The sequence below is a fragment of the Sycon ciliatum genome, chromosome 13 (assembly GCF_964019385.1).
Source record: "Sycon ciliatum chromosome 13, ocSycCili1.1, whole genome shotgun sequence".
Classification (NCBI taxonomy): domain Eukaryota; kingdom Metazoa; phylum Porifera; class Calcarea; order Leucosolenida; family Sycettidae; genus Sycon; species Sycon ciliatum.
This window is the reverse complement of record NC_088655.1, coordinates 23,705,419-23,729,710: the sequence shown is the minus strand read 5'-3', so window position 1 is coordinate 23,729,710 and position 24,292 is coordinate 23,705,419. Positions and strand designations below refer to the sequence as shown.

General features: G+C 46.6%; 1 protein-coding gene across 1 annotated transcript; it reads left to right on the top strand.

The window, feature by feature from the left end:
* Positions 1–692: 692 nt before the first annotated feature.
* LOC135829391 (zona pellucida sperm-binding protein 2-like) lies at positions 693–21,203 on the top strand. The gene is made up of 10 exons (XM_065341798.1): positions 693–750; positions 3,011–3,131; positions 5,721–5,893; positions 9,537–9,759; positions 11,200–11,423; positions 12,632–12,875; positions 13,647–13,782; positions 15,267–15,381; positions 16,573–16,771; positions 20,647–21,203. The coding sequence occupies exons 2-10, from the start codon at positions 3,083–3,085 to the stop codon at positions 20,760–20,762; spliced, it is 1,479 nt and encodes a 492-aa protein (XP_065197870.1). The 5' UTR covers positions 693–750; positions 3,011–3,082; the 3' UTR covers positions 20,763–21,203.
* The last annotated feature ends 3,089 nt before the right edge of the window (positions 21,204–24,292 follow it).

Here is a 24,292-nt window from a genome sequence, read left to right as displayed (position 1 = left end):
CAGCAATGATATCACCGACGGTTACTGATGTTTCGGTTCGGTGATGGTGCAAGGAGAATTACCTGGCGTCTAGTAGCACGATATTGCAGGGCTACACGGAGTCGCACGGCTATTTGGTGCCATTCCAGTAGGACGAAACACATGATAGTACATTGCCATTCTCTGCACAATACTCCGAGGGAAAATTGAACAGTCTCCGAACTCTCTGTGTGCGCGTCGACATTGTATTTCTGTGCATGCATTACACATGGGAAGGCACGACTGCTAGTAGATCTACCTGATGCCATTCCGGTTGGTACTTTCTCTGCATACGTTAACTTTACCTTTGGATAAAACTAGATCGGTGGATTCCCCGTGTAAATACCATTTAGACGACTCATTGACATTTTGTGGGAATCGCAGCAAGTCGGTAACATGCAGAATACGCGGATGTGCACCTGGCAATAATTCGTCCGTCAGGAATGACAAGCGACTTCGACTGTCTGAACTTTGCTCGAGGCTATCAGTGAGCGGGATCCACTGGGACTGGCTTTGCCCAGGGGCGATTCCGCATTCCAGTACCTTCGGACTGGGCGGGAGGTCTACAGACTGTCATCCAGCGGGATGTTTCCCACGACTGACCTAAATGTCGGCTGGTTTCGATCTCCTAACTCACCCACTATCCATCAGTATATAAATATGTGTTGTTGTATATTCACGTTTAGAACGACAGCGTTGGGCCTTTCCTTCAGTCAGCTCTGGAAAAGGAAGGTGAGTGAAAGCTATGTTTCCCAAAGGTCGCCTGTGTGATCCCATTGTCCGGTTGGTGTTGGCTGAGTAAGGTCATTTGCCAGACAGACAATGCTGCTTCCCCAGGGCAAAGTTGGGTGCACTGAAGAATATCTAGCAAGGGAGAAATGAGAGATATGCATGAAGGATGCGTGTGGTTTGAGATTGCGTCTTCGCTGCCCTGCTGTGGATATGCAGGAATGCCAAACGCACCCGTGGACCATGGGTATAATTATAATAAATTATAATATAAGTAAAATAGTGGACCCTTTGAAACTTTCTTTACACTCCCTCCTAGCTCTCTGTCTGTCTGTCTGTCTGTCTGTCTGTCTGTCTGTCTGTCTGTCTGTCTGTCTGTCTGTCTGTCTGTCTGTCTCTCTCTCTCTCTCTCTCTCTCCCTCTTTCTCTCTCTCTCTCTCTCTCCCTCTTTCTCTCTCTCTCTCTCTCTCTCTCTCTCTCTCTCTCTCTCTCTCTCTCTCTCTCTCTCTCTATTTATCTATCTATCTCTGTATAAACGTGACATAGTTGTCCCCCTCTGCGTGTGACCATTCCGCTATTCGACAGACCGGAACAAGAGCAACAGTCGGACGAGATAACTTCAATAAATTGAACTAAAATTCCGTTAGGAACCTTAATCGATAAATCAGCCTGATTTTATCGTTGAACCAGGCAAATATACCTGTCTATAACATAGGCCAACGACGCGAAAACTTCGATCAAACGTGCATACAGTCGTTTGCATAGAAATCCGGCCCATGAGTCAATATTAGCGCCGGGTTTCCATACTAATGACGTTTTCCGAAAACCGATCCGAGGGCCGCAGGGGCCGCATGATCCTGGGCGCCACTTTCGGCACGTGGGTCGGATTTCTTTGGCCACGACTGTAGTTCTAACTCCCTACCATTTGCTTTGAAAGCAATGTGTAATAAGCCTCCACTAAAGCCTAACGCCCTCCGGCACTTTCCTTCGCACTCCCTTCCTTTAGCAGCGTATCCAATATTATATAATCACTTGGATTGCGTTGCAGAACAGTGTTTGATTTAGTTTGTGACTTTCAAGTACTGTTTTCGCTCTGTTAGAGCTCCTCAGCACAGCTCAGGGGACCGAAGCGAAGCTCTTCGCAATGAAATACGTTTCCGTGAAGCAAAGCATTTTTATAAAGAGCTGCAAACCCCGCCAAGAGTGCTCGAAATGCTCCAAGAGCAGTGAGCGTTGCACAAGGCGACTTTCAACTAAAAAGTACCTTCGGAGTAGACCTTGTCCTGCGCCCTATTTGTGGGGCGAAATCCGCTCCTTTCGTATACATGTATCTGTGTTGAACACTTGATGTGAAAACGATGTTCTGTGTTTTGCAGAGTTATGGGAACGAGCTTGTCAGCTCGAAAGCCATTTTTTCGTTGTTGACGATTGCCAGGATAATCGAGTAACTGCTTCATGCCAAAGTCAATGCAGGTGTACCCGCAGTCTATTGGGTGGTTTTTCAGTGTTCCCAGGCCTCTTGCACGGGAAAAATGCACACCAGTGCAACCTCAACATGCAGGAAATGAGCTAGAATGGAGGGGAATGAACACAAGCGCAACCTCAACGGGAAGAATATGAGCTAGAATGGAGGGAGGGAGCTAACATGGCTGTGGCAATTGTCTAATATCGAGGGAGCTAAACGTATGGTGCATGGCTAGCTAGCGTTCAAGTGCATCAGGTGTTTTACCCTTTATTTTTGAATGGCCAGTCATCTAGGAATTGCTGACTAAGCGGCTAAATTAAACTGGAAGGCTTCCCGATCTGCGAAGTCTACATTTTGAGATGTTTTTTAACTAGTTGACAGGTCGCTGGACATCCCATTGCCACTTGTCAGTCTGTGGCCTATTGTTGCACGTTTTACCTGTTCACTACCTGCTCACTACCTGCTCACTACCTGCTCACTACCTGCTTCAAGTGATGGATTGTTACTGGTAGCTCGAGTCAAACTGTTCCTTCTCTAGTACTTCGTAATTTGTCACAAAGTGGGTTGTATTTTTCAGACCTAAACTTGATATGACCTTGGTTATTTAGAAAAGCGATCCTGTCAGCTTTTCTATTATTTTCAGGCATTGTGTAGGCCTGGTACGAGCAAACCTTCCTCCAGTATAATAAACTCTGGTTGCGTGTATCAACATAAGTGGATACGAGATTTGCCAACCTAACGGTTATTACTCTTTTAATAATAAAATTAATAACTCTTTCCTGTCGTTTCAAACTGCAGTTGATCAACGATTCAGCAAGCATCCTATTTGCGTATAACCTGCCTACAACTTACAAGTGATCGATCTTCGCGATGAGGTTCTTGTATTGCCTAACCGTGTTGGCGTTGTTCGTATCCTTCGGTAAGTTTTTTTTTTTAACTTTGTTTTACTTCGCAAAATCAAAGTCACGGATCAATGTCCAGTTGGATAATGATCACTTGAAGCGTGTGTGCGCGTACTGTGATGGCATGTGAAAACCGACTTCACAGGCTCACAGTGTAGCAGATGCCGTCACGTTGCGATGGCTATGCGGGCCTCGTACATGTACTGGCACTACTGCCAGTACATAATTATTATACAGTGCTGGAAACCGAAATCCGACCCCTGACATTCTTTGCGATGTGGGCGCAGCCGCTCAGGGATCGGATTTCAGTTGCCAGCACTGTACAATTACATGTAGTGCAGTGAATAATTATTATGGTTCTGCTCTATTCCTGTGGTTGGATTTCACTTCCCATCCCTCTGACTATCATTATGATACTAGTAGTCAATGTCCCGAGACTCTCGGCAAGTACAAGTACACTGTAGCTGTCCTTCTTTGGTCTCATCAGCAGAGCTGAGAGCAACGTGTATTTCCCGCCGACCTGACTTGACACATGACTGACTGACGATCACCATGCGGCGGAGCACACGAGAAGTCCATCGAACCTTTGACTCGGCAAACCTGCAAGAAAGCACCACTCCCTGCTCAATACACAGTGTTTCGGGGAATTCACCCCTCATCAGTTGAGCTTGAGTAGACTGAGGAAGTATACCACTTACATGTATAGTAGTATAGACTATAGTATAGTATTTATTAGTGCAATTAGGAGTATAATCGATGCAGACATGGCCAGACAACAACGAGTTCATGGAATTTTTAAGGATTTTTATGTTATTCAAAATCGATTTTCGTGTTCCGCTCATCAGTGAATAGTATCGGAACTGAGGGTACTGTGTACAAAAATAGAACATTTTATAACAGCATAATTAATTAAAAGTGTGAACAACAAAGGAACTGCTACAGCATTACATAATAGGTGTCAAACATAGTGCTAACGTATATAACTGAGTGCAGCCACAAAGCAAGAGGTGATACAGTGCAACATGACACAACATTTACATCTGATAACCAGCTACGAGAACAACTTTAGCGCGACTACGTGCTTCTTTTGTTTACAAAGAACAGGATTATGCACACGAATACATACAGCTTCCAGAACCTTCAACTGCTTAACATAACTTGCACGGCACAAAACAGAAAAGTGAGAATCATCGTACACACTAAGACAATCTGGACGTGATAACAAGTGACAAAATACAGCTGACGTTTTGCTCACGTCGCTCTCTTCCGTCTCATCCCGCTCCTTTCCTTCGACCTCCTCCGCCCTATCCTCGTCCTCCGTCTCATCTTCATCATCATCGTCCTCATCACCACCATCATCATCATCAGTTGTGGCTGCACTCAGTTATATACGTTAGCACTATGTTTGACACCTACATTTTGTATTATGTAATGCTGTAGCACTTCCTTTGTTGTTCACACTTTTAATTAATTATGCTGTTATAAAATGTTCTATTTTGTACACAGTACCCTCAGTTCCGATACTATTCACTGATGAGCGGAACACGAAAATCGATTTTGAATAACATAAAAATCCTTAAAAATTCCATGAACTCGTTGTTGTCTGGCCATGTCTGCATCGATTATACTCCTAATTGCACTAATAAAATTGCTTTCTCCACGCCGACTCTTTAAGTATAGTATTTATATAATATTATTCATTATTTCTCTAGGGCAGTCCCCACAGACCTATGGTCTCCTTACGGGGTATCCTAGCCAATCTAGGATTGCGATTAGGCATATGCGGATAATGCCGGCAGAAAAATTGGCAGAATTCGGTACTTTTTCGGGTAAGTTTCATGCATGTTTGGTATGTGGATAAAGACATGGAGCATAATTCGAGGAATTGCCAGCCATAAGGTTTGTATGGCTCTGCCAATTTCACTGCTTTTCGAGCAGAACCTGCCACCTTTTCGAGCAGAATCTGCCACCTTTTCGAGCATTATCCGCACACCCCTAATTGCGATACGAAATTGACTTGGTGAAGCAGCAAGGCGGACCCATGACTTATAATTATGGTAACAGTTATCATGGTTATTCAATCATGTAGTATTCTCAAGGCTAAATCATCACCAGGGATACAAACTCACAAAGACGCTCCGTTTCCAGCGCGAGTCTGCTGCGCGACACATAGTCATTATAATTAATTTTATAATCTTTGCGAACACCAGATAGCGGAAGTAACGTTTCTCTCGAGTCGTAGTGAACAGTGCGCACGCGATCACAACATTCTACAGTGCTGGCAACTGAAATCCGACCCCCTGAGCGGTGGGTGTTCACATTCTTTGCCATGTGAGCGCACCGCTCAGGGGCCATGGGGTCGGATTTCAGTTGCCAGCACTGTAGCCTGTGTAGGTCCAGCCCAACCAGAAATCTTGTTTTTCGCATGGACGTGTATTTTTACAAAACCATTGCTAGCAGCCAGCTGCTAATAATACAATGTAGGACTGTACTGTACTGTAGCAGTGTAGGCCAGCTGAACAGTGCAGTCTGCATGCAGTACAGTACATTTGACTGTACATTTTAGTTCAATTTCCTTTGTCCTGAATGTGACGATGTCTTGGCAGGTCGGGCCGCTAACCATTGCCCGACGGCGTTCCCAGAAGAGTTCGGTGCCAGTTGCTACTCAATCACCCGGCAGGACACGACGTTCAGCGATGCTGCCGCAGCATGCGCAGCGGGCGGTGGTCGACTGGTTGAAATCAACACAGTCGAGGAGAACAACTTCGTGTTGACGCTGGTGAGTTCAAGCAAAGCAGTGAAAAAATATTTGGGGTGGAAAGAACATCCGAAAATATTGTGTACAGGAAGTCTGAAGAAAATGTTGAACGGTTTTTGCTGGGATGGCAGCTACACCATACACAATAGCTTAGTGGCAGAGCATCGCTGGCTACAAGCGAAGGTCCCTGGTTCGAATACTGGTGGTTACAGTCAATTTTTTCTTCTGACTTTTCACGTTTCAATGTCCTACTCCTAGAACTGTTGAAGATTGTACACAATTTTCAAGTGTCAGCAGCCTGATCACCTCTATGAATGTGGAAATCGGCATAGTTCTTTAGGTTTTTTGCTCGGCATTATAAAATTTAAAACAGAGAGATTCCAGGCTGTCCAAGAGAGTGCTCAATACTGAGAGGCAGAGCTGGTTCAAACAATAAGAGGACAGAGAAAGTGTTTTTACTCCGAGTTTCACGCACTAAGCGATGATCAGACAACAGAAATGAGTAAATCTGGATCATCATTATATAATTTATAATAATTATTGTTTTACAGTTTCCTCTGAGACAAAAATGCGATAATACTCATAAAAAGGACACACTTCAGGCTCATTACAAACATCTTGAAAGTTTTTAAAGTTGGTTGCTCCAACGAGGAGCACACGCTTCTTGCCGAACTTGACACTTGACTGACTCACGACTGCCATCCGGAGCACACGAGGAGCACGTCGCACCTTCCGCTCGGCAAACCTGTAAGAAAGCACCACTCCCTGCTCAATACACAGTGTTTCGGGGAATTCACCCCTCATCAGTTGATGTAAGTTTGTATCCCTGGTGATGGTTTGGCCTGGAGAGCAGTATATAAGTGGTGCTTTTCAGGCACAATCTTCCTCAGCCTACTCAAGCTCAACTGATGAGGGGTGAATTCCCCGAAACACTGTGTATTGAGCAGGGAGTGGTGCTTTCTTACAGGTTTGCCGAGCGGAAGGTGCGACGTGCTCCTCGTGTGCTCCGGATGGCAGTCGTGAGTCAGTCAAGTGTCAAGTTCGGCAAGAAGCGTGTGCTCCTCGTTGGAGCAACCAACTTCATGACTATTATCGCCGAAGTCGCAACTTCTAAGTTTGAAAGTTTTTGTCTTCACAAGTATACTTTCAAGCCTTCTCGTCAGGTGAAATACAGGCAAAGGGAAAAGGAACAGGAACAGTGGATTAAATACAGTAAGAAGGTGGTAAAACAGCGCAAAAAAGAAGATAGCTAAAGTAAACAGCGAAAACTGCAATAATGACACAAAGGTGCAAATGCGAGAAAACTCAATAAGCGTGACATGTAGTGCGACAACAAGAGACAACCACTGGACATACATGTGGCTAACGAGGTTTTGACGACCTACCTAACAGCCTAAGTGTGAATTTGATTTGTTTCTGCTTGCAAAGGTTGGGTTTTTTGTGTGGATATATACGGCTTCCAAAACATTCAGCAATCTAGCACTGCGTACACGTGACACAATCGAAAAACAATCATCTGAATACACAGCACGACAATCAGGATGCTCAAACAAATGACTAGCAATGGACAACTCATACTTATCAGAACTAACATCAGAACAATCAGCATGTGCGGTGGACACATCCGATATCACATGGCTAGCCGAGTGGACCCTAGCCGTTGCCTCTGTCTGTGCTTTAGTCGCTGCCATCGCCATCGTTGCCGATCTTGTCATTCTTCTGGTTGATGCTGAATGTTTTGGAAGCCGTATATATCCACACAAAAAAACCCAACCTTTGCAAGCAGAAACAAATCAAATTCACACTTAGGCTGTTAGGTAGGTCGTCAAAACCTCGTTAGTCACATGTTTGTCCAGTGGTTGTCTCTTGTTGTCGCACTACATGTCACGCTTATTGAGTTTTCTCGCATTTGCACCTTTGTGTCATTATTGCAGTTTTCGCTGTTTACTTTAGCTATCTTCTTTTTTGCGCTGTTTTACCACCTTCTTACTGTATTTAATCCACTGTTCCTGTTCCTTTTCCCTTTGCCTGTATTTCACCTGACGAGAAAGCTTGAAAGTATACTTGTGAAGACAAAAACTTTCAAGATGTTTGTAATGAGCCTGAAGTGTGTCCTTTTTATGAGAATTATTGTTTTGATGTGCAATTCAAGTCCGTTGGTATGTATTGTTTCATTCGCATCTCGCCTGAGCTCTGTATATTGTTTTCCACCCAAACGTAGCCTCAGAATAGTGGCGGTCTATTCTTCAGCCTTGCAAGCTGTTGAATGGTGCAATTCCAGCACAAGTTGCTATGGCTTCTGCTGTAGCATCGCTATCATCGCCTTCGGCGATGGGAGTCAAAAGGTCAAAAGGTGTGTGTGTGTGTGTGTGTGTGTGTGTGTGTGTGTGTGTGTGTGTGTGTGTGTGTGTGTGTGTGTGTGGTGTGTGTGTGTGTGTGTGTGTGTGTGTGTGCGTGTGTGCATGCCTGTGTGCGTGTGTGTGTGTTTGTGTGTGGTAGAGTAGAACCCGGGTTAAGGGTCACACCGGATTAGGGATCGGAGCCCGGGGGGGGGGGGGGGGGGGCACTTGGCATGTACATTGTGCGGGTGATCCTTATACCGGGACTTAATTTCCGGCCCAAGGGGGGGGGGGGGGGTCCCCCGTCGGTTTCCGAGGAAGCCGTAATTTTTTCGATCCAAACAATTTTTCCGGGGTCCATCTTGTCACAAAAAGTCGTTTTGCACACCTTTTTGCCCATCCCAGTACAACTGAGTCCAGCTATGTCCGCGCAGAGTTAGGTAGATCCCTAACCCCGGTTCTACTCTACATGGTGACCTATCATCGCCTTCGGCGATGGGAGTCAAAAGGTGTGTGGGTGTGGGTGTGTGCGTGCATGTGTGCGTGTGTATGTTTGTGTGTGGTACATGGTGAGTGCATGCGTGCATGCGTACATGTGTGTGTGTGTGTGTGTGTGTGAGAGAGAGAGAGAGAGAGAGAGAGAGAGAGAGAGAGAGAGAGAGAGAGAGAGAGAGAGAGAGAGAGAGAGAGTGAACGCGGGGTGCGTGTATTGGTTCCGTGATTGTAGCTGTACTCAGCCTGCCTTCCTCCTGGAGCTCCTGCGGTGTACGCTTGTGTCTGCATTGCCAACAAACTTCTTCTGCGAACATTCTGGAAATGTAATATTCTCGAGGAGGATAGGAGGAATGCGAAAAGCTACAAAACTTTTTTCAACTCAAAGTTACAGCACCGATTCTGATCTCATAATTTTACCAAACTGAATAAGTCAATTTCTAAAGTAACTTGGTGGAGAGTGACAAGGAACTGAACAGGATGCGAAAACACATGATTGTGTTGTAGGGGAAAAATCTGATTTTCATACTTTAAAAGTACAGTCAGACCTCGTTTAACCGCACAAATCCATTTGGCACAAAAATATCCGGATAGACGAGGGAACCGGATAATCGAACACTGGTTGTGTTGGATGCATCACGTATGCTGTAAATCTGTAACCAGCTATTTTCTTCCGGATGGCGAGGGATCCGGATAAAAGAGGACCGGATCGGATAAGGGAGGTCTGACTGTAATAAATAATGCACGGGGTCTGTGCATTCACTCTCTTGGCAGCACATTTGCTTAAAGATGGTCGCCAGTTACGCATTTCTCCCTACTGTGTTCGCTGACAGACTGCGACAGCCGGAGTCAACACGTGGATTGGCTTGGACAGCGCGCCGACCGGGGGCAACGTGTTCCGCTTCAGCACATCCCAGGCGAGCCCGGTGTTCATCGGCTTTGCGGGCGGTGCCCTGCCCAGCCTGACCGGCCCACACTGCACGGAGCTGCAACCCCCCAGCGGTGTCTGGGCGGCTGTGGACTGCTCGCAAGAGAAACACTATGTGTGCGAGCAAGGTTAGTAAGTGACCCACACTATGCTAGTCCCACCTCACCGGCACAGGCTCCCTGAGAGCCCCTACTAGTACATTGTCTGTCTTTCTCCTTTGTTGTCTCGATCATTATTTTCTTTTGTCTCCTTCTTCTCCTCTCTTTGTTATGGTCTATCAGTAGGAGGTGCATTCTGTAAAAAAAAAAAAAAAATTATAGTGCGTAAAGTAGTATCGAATAGTCAGGCATCAGAACGCTGTCCATTCCGGCTAGAAAAACAAATCGAAGATTTTCAGAACCAAACTCTTTCGCTGTATTCCCTGCATGGGCCCATGATGAAAAGGGAACGAAAATGTTTGGTTCCGACGATCTTCGATTTATTCTTGTAGACTGATGTGTACAGTGTATAGATGCATGGCTATTGTACTATTCTAAGAACTGGAGTGCTTTCACTTTAGACCGACGCGTATAGCCGATTGGTTTGTAGTCTTGCCGGCGAATCATGAGGTTCCGAGTTCAAAACCTGCGCTGGTAACAGGGAGTGTGTTTAGTGCTCTCTCAATCGCTGTGATGCGGGCGAGTACCACTTTACATGCAATGAGCTGTGACGACACCCACGGTGAACTGGGTACTCACTTGCTCGGTGTGAGGGTAACAAGGATGCGGTTTATGGGGTTATAGGGCCTTTACACGCTTGCTTGTTGACTCACGTGTGGGGTGTGCATTTGACACTGAGGACATATGGGTGAAGTGGTGGCCCGCCGATGTGAATATACTTGCTTGATGTGTTCCTGAACACGTCAGGTGATGCGGCCGCGAATCCCGCTACTCTTTTCCACTTTGTTTTACAAACTATGGCCACACATACATGTATATGTATGCTGTGTAACTTGTAACTCAGGAACCTATTTTTGTAGGGAGATACTCATCCACCAATAACTACTTTCTATCACATAGAGCGTCCGTTATATCCAAGGTACCTTTTACTGAAGTTGCTGGGTGGAAAACATCAGGCGGAGAGAGAGAGAGAGAGAGAGAGAGAGAGAGAGAGAGAGAGTGAGAGAGAGAGAAGGAGAGAGAGAGAGAGATAACATCACAGAACATGCGGATAAAACCATACCAGCAGTCTTGAATTTCACACCGAAACACCATAATTATCCACGGCACAGTTTTGACAGAAAAACGTTTCTGTCGGAACGAATCGGTATCCGTTGGTTGTGATTCCATCAATAATTGCTATCTTGTCTCCCGGAACTAGAATAATGATCACTGCAGTAACTTTATAGAAAAGAAAAAGGACCAAAGAACTACAAGTTCCACTATAATGTCCACCGACACCCCCAGTTACTAAACAATCAGTTCCTTGGTCCTTTTTCTTTTCTATACATTCATACTTGGCTCTCCATCGGAGTCCATTCTTGCAGTATATTTTATTTGTCTTTGCTCCGCCATTGTGGTGTCTGACAGCGCAAGCGTTCGTGGCCTGCCCGCCGCCAAGCAGTCTCAACATCTCCGTCGCCAAGGAGGTCCTCTCGCAGTTCTTTATCGCCAACGCGTCCGACCTGCACATCGGCTCTGCGGCTAGTGACCCGCTGTGCCGAGTTGCCGAGGTGAACGGGCAGTACACGGCGCTCATCGAGCCCAACACCTGCGATGTCAGTTTCTCCTACGACCCAGCCATACCTCAAGTGGTAGGTGCCCACTGAAGATTCAATTCCGATGCCAGTGCATTACTACGACGGCGATTGTGCTGACAAGAAAGAGAGAGATTGGAAGCTGTGTCACAACTCTCGCCTGATGATCGTAGTAATACGTGAAACTCAAAGTTGCGACACGGCTTCCAATCTCTCTCTCTCTCTCTCTCTCTCTCTCTCTCTCTCTCTCTCTCTCTCTTGTGTACAAGGCTCTGCCCTACATGGGTATTGAGCACTCTTAGGACAGTGAAGCAAACCACTTGATTACAATTATGCTTATCGTGGACAATGCATAATAGTAGCACAAGCGTCAGGCTCTTCAACAACATGGTTATCGCAAGTAAGCTCGCGTGCCTTCTCTTCAGGATATTACCGTAGGAGTCACCCTTCTGTCTTTGTGTTCCACTTTCACGACAATAACACACACAGAAGTTTCCGCTGTGAGCACAGTGGCTCGGAAATGGGAAACGATGTATTTGGACATACTTTAATTTTGTTTGAAAAGAGTGTTAATGTAGAATGGACGCTGCTGGAAGGACAACTACAGTAAACGTGTCAATGCGACCACTCGGATAAGGCGACCACCTGTCCTAACAGACCACTGAAACTAGGACCAAGGGATGCTTTTTCCAGTCAAATGACCCCGGATGAGGAGACCACCTGGTTACAGAGACCACCTGGTAACAGAGACCACGTTTTGAAGATTCCTTGAGCGGTCGTCTTAGACAGGTTGCACTGTATACCATGGCCTGGCGGGAGGGTAATGTGAATGCAGTGATTGGGATTTTCGGCCTTTGACTCTTATCCGCTGACCTCCCACCACTTCGGGAGCTGCACCTGCACCTTGATCCTTGAGGATGGTGGCTGCAGATGTGGAAAATTCGATCTCGCTGAGTCAAATGAACAGCACCGTAGAATTATTGCAAGCAGGGAGTAGTAAAATACCGTTGTTTTACTACTCTCTGATTAAACGTATCACTACACAGTGGCTGGAACTGCAGACAGTGCTGGCCAAAGAAATCCAACCTCATGAATAAAATAGTGCGGGCGCTACGCAGCCCTAGCACTACACATGCTGGTCTGTGCACTCTAACGCGGCGCTACTTAATTCATGAGGTTGGATTTCTCTGGCCAACACTGTACCAGCGACCATCATGACACTGAGACTCCTCGCTGAGACCAAGCTGTGATCCGCGTGTGCTCAGGTGCGCTTGAACGCCATCTTGTATCACACACCCACGTCGGGCCTGATCACTCGCAGCCGCGGCCAGCTGATCGCGTTCGACTGCCAAGTGCAGACCGTGGACCTGGTCTCGAGCTCGGCCATCGACCCGCAGGCTCTACAGGCGTCACTCACGCAGGTGGGGTTTGGAGAGTTCACGGTCGGAGTGCAGTTCACCAGTGACTCGACCTACTCTGCGGCGCTCACGGCCAACACGATAACGCTTGGTAAGTCCATGCACAGTGTGTGAACTCAATGGTTTCCCTGCCTAACTTCTACTGGAAACCGTCCAACGTTTGCGTCACTAAAATTTTCGCGATTTCTCAGAACCAGCGAGTTTACGATGGCCCGTTTTCGCGGAACTCTGTGGCCACACACATACACCCGCTGTTGAAATTTGATTTCACGATGGTTAATATTCGTGTTATGCTCTTCTCGCAAAATTAACGTACTGCTGAGACAGCTTCCGTGATGAATGTCTCATGAAAATAGATTAGGAAAATTTGCGTGAAGATTTCCAATGCTCTTGTTGCTGTATTAAAACCTTTGTCTCTGCGTCGCTTGTTCATTTACTTCTTTGAACATCACTTGCTGAACTAACGCCGCAGCTCCTTGCTTATAAGAATACTGGGTAGAGTAGTTTCACATCTATCTTTTTGTAGTTGTTACTCTATTTTATTTTACACCAGAATTACAGGCTGTAGAATGCCTTCTCACTAGACCAGGTCTAGTTCTCACAAATGATGAAGAATCTCATGACCATACAGGACAGCCATGTATGTTCCAACTCCACTGAACCCCTGCATCACGTGATGTTGGCCATTTCGATTCCACCGCCCACATACCATGAACTTAATACTGCATGATCGCAATGTGAATTCACTCTACAGGCTGCGCGGGCTTAGCTTGGTGCGTGTATACTGCGTGTCCGTACGTGCTCATGCTTATGTTTATCTTTCTGCCTCTACACTGGTTTGTTTGCCTCATGTCACCCACAGGTGAGCCAGTGTTTGTGCAGACGTTCGTAGCCAACGATGTGCTTTCCAACCTGGATATATTCGTCGACCGTTGCTTCGCTTCGCCCAGCAGTGATCCCTCGGACCAGTCAACCATTCTGGAAGTGATTAACGATGAGTAAGTTAAATCATGCTGCCGAACCCTCGATTTTTCCCTGGCAAAAATGAATTTCACATCTCTTGGGATCCCTGCCGGTTTTTCCTAATATAATCAGTGAATTTTATAAAATCTAGTAATTTTTTATTAATCCATGGTTTGTAAGTGCTCACTACACTCAGTGCTCAGCATGGGGATTTTTTACTGGACAATCAGCCACTACTCATTGTACTGCATTTCCTTGTACTGCATTAAGCTGTTGCTATGTCAGATCTGGCCTTTGTTGATTTGGTGCTATGATGAGTTGTCCCTCTCTGGGCTCATTCTACGTGGAATATCGCTTATCATGCACTGCCCTGCCGAGCTTGTATGGTTACGACGGATGCTGTCCACGGGTTTCAACCGAGATCCAAGAATTTTTTCCGTCACTTGTTCTGCCCCTCTTCCTTATCTCATCATCATCAAAATAATTGAGAGGCTTTGAATCGTTTTTATCAAAATTAAATATTTGCCGGGTTGGAAGGTGGGAATCATCATCATCAGCCTTTTTGTGTTGGCATCCGCAAGCAGGCTTGGCTAGTCTTCCCTCAGGCCAAATGGAATATCTAGCCCCAGTGAAAGACGAAAATTTAAAGGGGAAGTTAAGGCTAAAATCAAAACTTCACCAGTTGTAGTCTTCGGGGTTCTGAGTCGAATGGTCGTGGTCCGAGGAAGCTGAGACGCTCCCTTCCTACTTGAATCCCAATCGAACTCGCGCACTTCCACCGAAACTGGGTGACTGCGCCCTACTAGATGGGGATTTGCAAAATGTCACTAAAAGCGCCATGTCGTTCTTATAAAAGCACGGTTGACCGCGATTGGTCCATATGTTGTAGTCTTTTGGACGCTGAGTCGACTGGTTTTGGTCCGAAAGGCTGTGATGCAGCGTTCCCCCGTTATTCCCAATCGAACATGGTTGAACAAGCGGTCACGTGCTCCTGCGTACACCAGTCACCTGGTCACCGTGCCTGCAGGGTACAACTTACTAGCCTGTTTGACCTCTTTGGGGTGCAGTCCTGTCACTCGAGTTGAACCTTGGTGTGAAAGTTGTCGCCTGCTGGCGCTGTGACCAGGTGATTTGGGCACCCAGGAGCACGTGACCGCTTGTTCAACCATATTCAATTGGGAATAAAGGAGGAACGCTGCATCGCAGCCTTTTCGGACTAAAACCAGTCGACTCAGCGTCCAAAAGACTACAACATATGGGCCAATCGCGGTCATCCGTGCTTTTATAAGAACGAAATGGCGCTTTTAGTGACATTTTGCATACAAATCCCCATCTAGTAGGGCGCAGTCACCGTTTCGGTGGAAGTGCGCGAGTTCGATTGGGATTCAAGTAGGAAGGGAGCGTCTCAGCTTTCTCGGACCAAGACCATTCGACTCAGCACGCCGAAGACTACAACTGGTGAAATTTTGATTTTACCCTTAACCTCCCCTTTAATATCTTCCCTTTTCCTCTCTGACAGTTGCCCTGGCAGCGTTCTGGCTCAGGTCACCGTAGCAACTGGCGGCGCTAGCAACGTCTTCAACTTCCAATTCAACGCCTTTGAGTTCCTCGTCGGCGGTGCGTCACAGCCATTGGTGAGTGAGCATCTGGTTAAAGAAAGTGTTAGGACTTACGTGTACTGTAAAGATACAAAATTTCGGCACTTCACGATTTTTGACATTTCGGCGGCGATTTATTTTCGGCGTGGGATAGAGGGCATGGTATAGTGCGACAGATGCTGTGAAAATGTCATCGGCGTTTTAATTTAGGCGTTTTGGGTCGGTGCCGAATATATGGTTGATAAATATGGTGGTAAAGACACACCCGGCAATATGGCGGTAAACACACGCTTGGTGCCGAATATAGCCGAAATTAAACAGCTGCCGAAAATTTGTATATTTACAGTACATCATTGGCCAGCGAATCAAAATAGCCAACAACAAAATCAATGGCCCTCAGTGCTCTATGTTCTGCTCATACAGTCAGACAGACTTACAGACAACGTACCATTTTTTGTTTTCAGAGTTTTCATGTACCGTACTTTCAAGTATAAGCAGAAAATTTCGTGGGTCAATAATTTCGTCCAACTCCAAAGAAAGGGAGTTCGTCCGGTTGTAAATTTGGTCCGTGGATCATAAGAGTGTATTGAAAAGCTGGACAAATCGATATTAGTCCGGCACTTAATTTAGTCCAAAAGCTCCTTGGATGAAAAAGACGAAATTAAATTCCAGACGAATATTTCTGCTTGTACAGTATGCGATGCATCACCACGTGATGTTTTGCGTGTATGCCACCATACATGCGTGTGCACGAGGTGCACGACCTCATCCACATGGTCCTGTGTTTACACAATCTGCGGACAGATCCGTCTCGTCCTTTGTGGACTCCTCAGCGCCGCACAGAGAAAATTAGGCCGAACCTGATAGCAACGAAAAATTAAAATTTTCCAAGGCCAGATTTAAGACCAGGCCCTAACGTACCTTGCCAGAGTGCTCAAACTGACAAGTCAGCGAGCTCTGCATGGTCATGTGTTTAGACGTGTGCATTCAAATGACACTGTACTGCGGCGTACACTATCATCAAAAATTGACACAATTTGAAGGCGATCAATCGGTGGCTACATTTACGTTATATGGACTAAGAGCCACCGAAATCTAGAAATGAGTAAGGAGGGGGAGGGGGGGGGGAGAGAGGGACGGGCACTGCTCCCCCCCCCCCCCTTTTGGCTATAACCCTGCGATATGCATGTGTATTAACTCTGTTATCATGTGTATTGTCATGCACAGCTATACTTGCACTGCACAACACGCGTCTGTGATGCCAACGTGGGCACCAGCGTGTGCGTCACCGATGTCGGAACGTGCGCCCGCCGACGCCGAGACCTGGACCTGATGGGACGCTGGCGACGACAGTCACCCACCGACCCGTACGCGCCCGGAACTGCTCCGCTGCCGCAGACCAGCACCATCGGGCCGCTCAACTTTGGTAAGGCTTTCATCTTGTTCCGTTTGGCCTTATGAGGCCAATTAGCTTCCATCACTTACTCTTGGCTTGATCATAGGAGGCCAGGTAGCTCTTTCGGTCTGTTCATCAATGATTTAGTTCCGATCCCACCAAAGTTCGCTCTATGGCCGACCTCATTCACATTTAATGTACTGTAAGTCCACAAATAGTCGGCGCATATTTATTTTCGCCTATTTTCGGCCTGATCGTATTTGGCCGAAAATGTGTTGCCGCCGACGTTTCGTTTTGCAAGGTTCAGCGTGACAGTGTATACAGGCGACAGCAGTGCAGGCCGAAAATGCGTTGCAACCGAAATGTGTTTCAGCCCCGGGAGGCCGAAATTCGAATGGGCCGAAAATTTGTCGGCTCACAGTATCTACAAGAAAATGGAGGCGTCTTGCTAGTGTGATTTAAGTCTGACATACATGCAGAGCACACGTGATAGAGCTGGAACTAAATTTTTTCTTTCGACTTGGCGCTAGATATGTTGGCAAAGTAAACATCTCCTGGATGCGGTAATGTGTCGTGGAAATTCCAACATACTAGAAGAAATTGAGACTTCTCATATTATTCCAGGGTGCGACAGAGCTCTCGGCCATTGGAGAAAATGTTGAGTCACTTCTCAGACACAAATATTTGTATTGTTGCACTTCACTTCTTTGTGGTAGTCCGCAGAAGTACAGTCAGCCCTCGCATAATCGCACACATCCGTTTTCCACAAAAAAAACATCCGGATGGCGAGGGATCCGGATAAAAGAGGACCCGGATATTAAGCAAGGTCTGACTGTGACCCGTATTATCTTTTGCCTGATGGCATTCACATTGATTCAGAAAGCTGAACGCGACTGTGAAACCTGTCTAAGACGACCGCTCAAGGGACCTTCAAAACGTGGTCTCTCTTACCAGGTAGTCTTCTTACCCAGGGTCATTTGACTGGAAATAGTATCCCTTTGTCCTGGTTTCAGTGTTTTTCATGACAGGCGGTCGCCTTCTCTGAGTGGTCGCCTTTACAGGTTTTGCTGTAGTACATGTATCACTCCTCAAGTATGTTGACAAAGCAGCTGAGTCACATTTTTTCTAAGCACTCCCAGACTCCATTGTAGCCACTCACACATTACAGGGTACCTCACTTCAAACTCTCCAACTACGGTCTCCTCGCTGCATGCGTTTCTCTTCACTTCCGAAAAATATATTAGATACAAATTGAATGCACCAAATTTTCGGGCATGGCCCATGTCACAGGTACAGCAAAACCTGCCCTAACCGGACACCTGTGGTGCAGCTGAAACTGTCCTGATATGGCAGGTTTCCTCTGGATCCAGGGATGCACATTCGGTCCACAGCACTTTGGTGCATTTAAAAAAAATCTCTCCGGTCAATGCAGGATTTCGCTGGGCACAGAGTCCGGAAAACACAGGTTTTACTGGATTATAATAATAATAATAACACAGTGAAACCTGTCTAAGACGACCGCTCAAGGGACCTTCAAAACGTGGTCTCTGTTACCAGGTGGTCTCCTTATCCAGGGTCATTTGACTGGAAATAGCATCCCTTGATCCTGGTTTCAGTGGTCTTATTGGACAGGTGGTCGCCTTATCCGAGTGGTCGCCTTGACAGGTTTTACTGTAATAAAATAGTCCTGTTGGCAGGCAGGCAACACACAGTGTATGGATCATTCTTTAATGGGTGACTAGAAGACGTTCTTGATCCTTGAAGGGTGGTGGTGTTCCTACGGATGTGGAAAACTCGGCCTCTAGCCGAGTCGCACGCGAACCGTGATTTTTTCATTCAGGGGCCATCCGTAAATATAGATATTTATTTAGAAACGAAAACTAGTCGGTTAGGGGGGGGGGGAGGAGGGGGTTGAGCGCCTGTTCGTTTCTCGAAAAGTATCGATGTACAGTTCGTATGTGTGGGCATGTCCAGAAAAACGGAAAAATATCGATATTATGTACCGTTTGTATGTGTTCGTTTCTCAGGGAGGGGGTGAGACGGGTTTATTGTCCAGAATCCAACTGACTTCAAATCACTACTGAGGCCTAACTATATATGGCCAAGGCGTGAGTGTAGCCAGCAATAGTCGCCAAGCGTTGCAGGCAGCACGAGCGCAGGTATGACATATGGTATGGTATGCAAGTGCTACCTATGGACAATACCAGCACCTAACAAGGCAGTGTGAAGGTAGCACCAAATGGAAGTTGTGATCGTCACGGTCCAGCTCTCACACTCCCCCACCGAAACTCAACTAAATAGTCAAATAAAACTCAAAGTAGATGCATGTATAACTAATCCAAAAGTATCACGCGAATGATGAACTTCGTTATACCCAAAATAATGCATCCATCATTTCCATGCCCATATCTCTTTTGTAGACTTTGCACAAAGTCACACATCTTCACTGCTGTCATCAGTTTCCGACAAATCTGCATCCGCTCCACTGCTGGCTGAGCTAAACCGAGATCGCCGCTGTTTCGGGTCCACTTTAAGGAATTTTGTCGGCCGCTTAACCCGTGTACTCTTTCGTACCAGAGTCCCTTCCTCGATTGCCTCGCCCGTAGTGCCATCGGTTACCAGGGTTTGGTCACTTGGAGACTCGCCTTGTTCCCAGCTCATTGTAATGGCGTTGAAGGCAGTGGTGGCGAGAACTAGACCCACACGGTTCGAGGAGGTACGTATTGTTGTTTCTCTCAACTACGGTATACAGCTCAGATTTGTGGGCGTGTAGCTTCCCCAATTTTCGTTGCGCAGGCTGAAGCTTTATTCGGACCTGTTGACCCACCTCATAACCACAGTTAGCCTTGCCGCCAACTCGCTTCCGTCTTTCCTCTTGAGCACTCTTTATTCGAACTTTCACTTGCCGAAACACGCTGTCCGTGCGTTCTACTGTCCGCGGAGGCTTCAATCCTGCAGGCGGAGGCACTGCGAACTTCTTTGGCCTGTTCGGATGCTGGTGAAATAACAGTTCGTATGGAGAGTGTCCAGTGGTAGCATACCGTATTTCCTCGAATAATAGACCATGCTCAAATAGTAGACCCTCCTAGAGGCCTCACGGAAAAATAGTAGACCATGCCCGAATAAGAGACCCGGTCTCTTATTTGAGTTCATCGCTTTGCGCATGCGCACTAAGAAAGCACGCGGTGGATCAAGAAAGGACGCGATTTTCGGTTGCGCAACTACAATTTTTGTAGTGGCTAGTGCTTTCTTTCATTATTTGAGCATGGTCCACTATATTTTCATCGGCACATCGCTGGAAATGGTGGATTTTTAACACGTCATAATATAGAACTTCTATATTATGACGTGTTAAAAATCCACCATTTCCAGCGATGTGCCGATGAAAATATAGTGGACCGTGCTCAAATAATGGACCATGCCCAAATAAGAGACCGGGGGTCCAACCCTCCTCAAAAAACAATAGACCGGGTCTATTAATCGAGGAAATACGGTATCTCGACGTATTATGGGCGTATTGCACCGCACGAACTGCTTCAGGCCATACCGTTGTGTTTCCTCACATACACACACACACACACACACACCACACATTATCGATGGACAGGCAGCATAAGCGCAGGTATGACATATGGTATGGTATGCAAGTGCTACCTATGGACAATACCCACACCTAACAAGGCAGTGTGAAGATAGCACCCAATGGAAGGTGTGATCGTCACGGTCCAGCTGTCACGGGGGGGGGGGGGGGGGGGGCAGGGGGTTGAAGAGAAATGACCAGTTTTCGTTTCTAAATAAATATCGGTATTTACGGATGGCCCCTTAGGGGACTGATTTTTGGGAAAAATTAATTTATCACTCGGTGGTTAACCACCCTCTTTTACATATTTGTCTTGTGCCTGTAGTTCGAGAAGATGGAAAGCCTGGTGCGACTGATGCAGGGGGTGCCGCTGCTGCCACATCTCCTGCAGCGTTCTACGGCCTTCTGCTGAGCCTGGCTGTGCTGTATGTGGCTGTGTGATTTGCGTCCGGACCGTTGACCGTATTTTTTAGAGACTGTTTCCGTATGCATTTACACTACCATGCTAGTGTCGCTCAGCTGGCACTCACGAGACATTTCTCCAACGGAATACTCCCCGACATGCCATACCGCTGCACAAACCTTTCCTCTACCACTGCATACACCATTCCTCAGTAGCCAAACATGCTGTTAGTATTTCCATAGATTTCGTGATTTTTTTCGTGAGTTTTTGTTATTCTTACACACACCGTGCGTGTCAGCACTTGTCTTGCTGGCTATTGCACGTACAACCCCAGAGCTCATAGTAGTGATATGAGTTCTGCACGTCTGCACTCACTGCACAGTTGGGCCTTCGCCTTTGCTTTTGCCGCCAGCTCAAGCCTTCTACTTCGCAATGGACCAGATTTAGTTCTTGTTTCAATAGTAGAGCAAGGTCAGTTAGGTTGTTGTGTCTCTGAGTTTCACGCTCAATGCCTCCGTGGCCATCACAGATGATTGCAACTGAGCACGAAGCCCCAAGTTGCAACACAACTAACCTTGTTCTACTGTTACCCTGTGCTCTACACTCTTCCTCCACGGTATCCCAGCGCTATCAGACGCCCCCACTAGCCACACTACATGTTAACATGTAATGATGTAATGATGTAATGATGTCATGATGTAATGATGTAATGATGTCATGATGTAATGTTGTTCATTGTACATCACTACTGTACAGTGAAAACCTACCTGTCAAGGCGATCACCTGTCCTAGAAGACCACTGAAACCAGCACCAAGGAATGCTATTTCCAGTCAAACGACCCTGGATAAGGAGACACCTGGTAACAGAGACCACGTTTTGAAGGTCCCTTGAGCGGTCGTCTTACACAGGTTTCACTGTATTAAGGTTTGCTTGACCATGTCATTGCGGAAGAAGATTACATTGTACATGGTTGTACACATGTACATGTACCGGTATAAATACTAACACAGATCGGATCTTTAAAAATGCAACTGCATTTGAGTGGGACGTCTACGTGGCATGCGGACAATAGAACATCATGGCACCCATGGAGTGTACCTTATACAAGGGAGCCCCGGATGGATTGAGTCGACTGAGTTGGACCCAAAAAGGCCGCTATGCATGGTTTTGGTGTGCAGACCCAGTGCTGATCAATGAAATCCGACCCCTTGAGTCAAACACCCGCCAGTTGTTGTGCAGCCCTAGACCTGTGAACACTGGGAAGTGAACTTGTCCAGGGCGCAGAGCTGCCTCCCTCGATCGCATTAATTTCATTCAGCAACACAGTACATCAACTGTGTACATCAACAGTTGTATTTCAATCATGTACATGTGGATGTTGGCTGTCACGTGATCGCACTCACCTCTTTGAAAGTATGCGCAGAGGTTTTTGTAATTCTGTAATTTGTAACTCTTTACTTAAATATTTGAAAGTTATTTCTGGATTCCCCAGAGGCTGGAAGTGGAAGGCCTGTCGAGGGGGTCTCCGTACCTGTACATGTACCAGTATTTGTAGTACAGTGGCTGCACGAGACTGCTGCCAGACTTACTACTGTAGTACTTGTGCACGCAGGCTAATGAGACCCTCAGTGTGACAAATGATATAGTCCAGCCTGCTAACAGCTGGGGGCGAATACAAACACAGTTTCTCGTCTGCCAAGTGCCAAGTACGTTGTCATGATCAAATTTCGTGCTTCAATGGTGGACCCGAAGGGCCAAATTCGGGAATCGAGACGAGGTACACGCGATACATCTGTGTGCGCCACCAGCAGGGAAAAGCACTGGTGAAATGCGATCAAACGGTGAACTGGTGTCAGAGGTGATGGATGCGCTGTACACTGGTACAGGTGCTTGCAGCCGATGAGGAACACGTGTTCGCTCAGTACTCATCAATGGTTGAAGTCACACTTATCAATGTGTTTCATCACTTTCTGAGTTTGTGCCCAGGTGACGAATCCTCTTTTGGCCATGTGGCTGTGTTGTGGAGTCTCAAGTCGGACAATACGCACTAAGGCATGCTGATGGCCCCTAGACCGTGGTGCACCGGATGGCGTTCCTGTTGATGCGGAAAACGCAGTTTAAACTGTGTCTCACGCGAGCCATGAAATATTTGTTGAATGCCCTACTGCACCAATATTATTACAAGTACAACTTGAAGTAGCAATCACTTCGCCGTTGAATAATATCTCTGGAGCTCTCCTAGCTTGCTAGGCAACTCTGTAGCATTGCTTGAGACAGTAGCACGGGTCATTGTGTCGATTTTCTGATGAAAAAGTCGAAGCCTGATTCTTACGCCTTCATGGCTTCAAAGCCTACTCAGAAACCAGTTGACAGTTGGGTTCCACTTCCGCATCTTGCCATGTCTTTGCGATCGTAGGTCAAAGCACTGAGCCGTAACAAACATGCAGCCTGTCCACCCTTGCCACCTTCCAAAGCAGGACACCTACATGTACATGATTGTACATGTACAATCATGTACATGTAGGGTAGTCCAGCGGATTCTGCCGGCGGAAAAAATTGGCAGAATTCGGTACTTTTTCTGGTAAGTTTCATGCATGTTTGGTGTATGTGGATAAAGAAATGGAGCAGAATTCGAGGATCTGCCCGCCATAAGGTTTGTATGGTTCTGCAAATTTCACTGCTTTCCGAGCAGAATCCGCCGGTCCCTATGTACATGTACAGGTGTACATGTACAGGTGTACATGTACATGTATATGGAATGTATAAAAGCAATTGTCTCCCATGTAAATGTATAAAAATGTTTTGGTCCAAAGCAGGACTCCTCCTGCTCAAAGCCGGACGGTTGGACAGTCATAATAGACGTGATGAAGGATGCCGGGTTTCTTAGCACTTCTTACCCAGTCTGCCATTATTCCCTTGTGAGATTGGTGTACCAGCGACCATCTTACCAGCAGGGCTGCAACTCAGACAGCCGCCAGTCCTTCAAGGAAAGTGCCACATGTACAGTCAACTTGGCTAATAACAACTGCGGATATAACGACAAATCGCGAATAACGACAGAATTTCCATGCCCAGAGCAAAGTCCCTTCCAACTGTGACACATACCGGTGATAATGAGACTTCGGGTATAACGACACTTCGCGAATTAGGACACTTTTCTGATGCCCCGCAGAGTGTCGTTATAAGCGAAGTTGACTGTACATGTACATGTATCTGCTGCACCTGAGCTGGCAAACAGGCACCTACGCCCCATGAAGATCTATACATGTACCGGTATACCTACATGTATAAACAGTGCTGGCAACTGAAATCCGACCCCCTTGCCGGTGCGGCGCGCCGGCAAGGGGGTCGGATTTCAGTTGCCAGCGCTGTACATGTGCAAGTACACGTAGACCAGCGCCTCACTAACACGTTAGCATCTTTCCTCCCTCGTCACTACATGTACAATACAGTCATGTACATGTACATGTACATGACTGTATTGTACATCTCATTCTCCGCCTCTCAAGACCGTCTACCAACTGTCCACGTTTCTCCCAATTTTGATTTTCATTAGTGGTGTAGCCA

Excerpts from the sequence above, each read along its gene's own strand:
- LOC135829391 (XM_065341798.1), top strand. The coding sequence starts at position 3,083 with ATGAGGTTCTTGTATTGCCTAACCGTGTTGGCGTTGTTCGTATCCTTC. Across the intron at positions 11,424-12,631 it reads ACCCAGCCATACCTCAAGTG|GTGCGCTTGAACGCCATCTT; the intron begins GTAGGTGCCCAC and ends GCGTGTGCTCAG. Across the intron at positions 15,382-16,572 it reads GCGGTGCGTCACAGCCATTG|CTATACTTGCACTGCACAAC; the intron begins GTGAGTGAGCAT and ends TGTCATGCACAG.